The following is a 1,928-nucleotide window of genomic DNA, read 5'->3' on the forward strand; positions in this document are numbered from 1 at the left end:
GCCCTCAAAGGAGCCCCGGCCGCGGGCTCTGCCCGCTCCCGCAAAACACCACGTTTTTAAGCACTTTTCGGACGCAGGTTGATGGCGAGGGCGGCGGGAGTCGCGATGCCGGTATAACGGTGTCCCAGCACTCGGGCAGGTCGTTTGTCTCACTTTTAAAGTGTATTTAAGTGAACGGCCCCGCGGTTCCTCGGGAAAGGCCGCCGAGTCCCTCGCCGCGGTGCTCGCCCGGTGGCGAGGGCATCGCGCCCAGGTTCGGCCCCGGTCGCCCGCGGGCTGAGAGGTTCCCTCTGTCGCGTTAGGGGAGTTTGGGGTATTTTATTATTTTTATTTAAAAAAAAAAATCAAAACAAAAAAATAGTGAGCGAATTTAAGCGGATTTTTTTTCGTTCCGGGCTTTGAGGCGGATTTTCTTGTGCCTGTGAAATCCGCCCCTCTGCCTTCTCTAATGAGTCCATTAGAGGCAATCAGATGGGACAATTAGGGACGCTTGGTGACCAAGTGTAGACTCAAGTACTGGGGGAAACGGCTGCGAGATGTTCTGTTCCACCCGGGAGAAGCGTGGATCTGCCCAGCGAAGGAATGAAGGTGGGAAACCAGCGATTTCCCCGCTTCGCGAAAAAAAAATTTAAATATATATATATATATAAAATAGCGCTGCAAAATCGATTCGAGCCCGAAAAGACTAAGATAAGGTTGAAGTTAATTAGCTGTCACTTCGACTGGGCTCCTTCCCGCTGCCTCCCTTGGGTTCGGCTGTTCCCGCTCTGATTCCTAAGCGGTGATTTTTTGGTTTCTTACACTGTAATTCTGCCTTTCCCTCCTTGCAATTTGTGTGGTTTCCTAAGGCTTTAAACAAAGATATTTTTCTCCCCCAAAGTCAGGCTGGGATTTTTGCTGGCTGCTGGGACGAAGGGTCCCTTTCCCGCTCCCAGCCGGGGCGGTGGGGACGAGACCGCAGCCGGCTCCGGCCGTGGGAACTCGGTGGTGCTGTTAATTACCGGCGATTTTCTTAATAAGAAAGGAAACGATTTTATGCGAGAACTGGGGGGAGAAAAAATACTAAAATTACGAGGCAGCTCCTCTACAAGGAGGTACGGTTAAAAATGATCTGCGATGGAAAAATTGATTGGAAAGTTTCGCCGGGCTCTTCAAAATTGTTATTTAATTTTGATGGAAATAATTTTAAATGTTCTGGGAGATTTCATCCACCCAGAAAACGTCCGGGGGATTTTTATTTTTTTTTTTTTAATGAAAACAAATAGTGAATTCAGCGAGCTCTGCGGCTACTTTTCATATAAATGTACGACCATAAGAGAAAACTTTTTTTTTCTTTTCTGGAATAATTTGAGAACGACTTCACACTTCTATGTTCGGTTTTCAGATAAATCGTATTTCTCGTAAAAAACTAAGGCTGTGTCTCAGCGTACACAAGCACATGGGATTCCTTTAACGATATAACTTTTTAAAATGCAGGAAATTTTAAATGCGAAGTCTGAGCAAAGCTACCCCTGCGGCGTCCCTGTGCTGTCCCTTCCTAGAAGCCTGGAACGCGCTCGAGAAACAACCTTGATTGAATCTTACCTCTCCTCGGCTGAAAACTTTACCGAGATGAATTTCTACAGAACCCCTAGAAGCAGCAAAAGGTCTTTGCTTGCTGCAGCTGGGGACAGAGCAGAAACCGAACCAACGGGCTCGGAAAAGCCCGAAATTCGAATGGCTCGAAGGAAAAAAAAAAAATCGGCATTATGAAAAACAAGCTAGAGAGCGCAGGGATAGGAGCCCCTTCAAGGAAGAGAGCGGGAGGCGCTTGGAAACGCGCTGCCCCCCTGCCCCGGGCACGGTGGGTTCCCGTCCGCGGGGCTCCGCGGGCGGTGTTTGCCCGGTTCGCCCCGACAGCCACGGGTGGGAGACGCTGGTTTTGCTTC

At 49.2% G+C, this 1,928-nt stretch overlaps 1 protein-coding gene across 1 annotated transcript in view; it reads left to right on the forward strand.

The window, feature by feature from the left end:
- The first annotated feature begins 105 nt into the window (after positions 1–105).
- The window catches only part of MTHFSD (methenyltetrahydrofolate synthetase domain containing), a 19,681-nt gene continuing 17,858 nt past the window's right edge, over positions 106–1,928 (forward strand). Inside the window, exon 1 of the mRNA XM_029965518.1 lies at positions 106–111. Coding sequence (XP_029821378.1) covers positions 106–111 — 6 coding nt within the window. The remainder of the gene's footprint in view (positions 112–1,928) is intronic.

Source organism: Manacus vitellinus, unplaced genomic scaffold (assembly GCF_001715985.3).
Source record: "Manacus vitellinus isolate BGI_N305 unplaced genomic scaffold, ASM171598v3 scaffold_10_pilon, whole genome shotgun sequence".
Taxonomy (NCBI): Eukaryota; Metazoa; Chordata; class Aves; order Passeriformes; family Pipridae; genus Manacus; species Manacus vitellinus.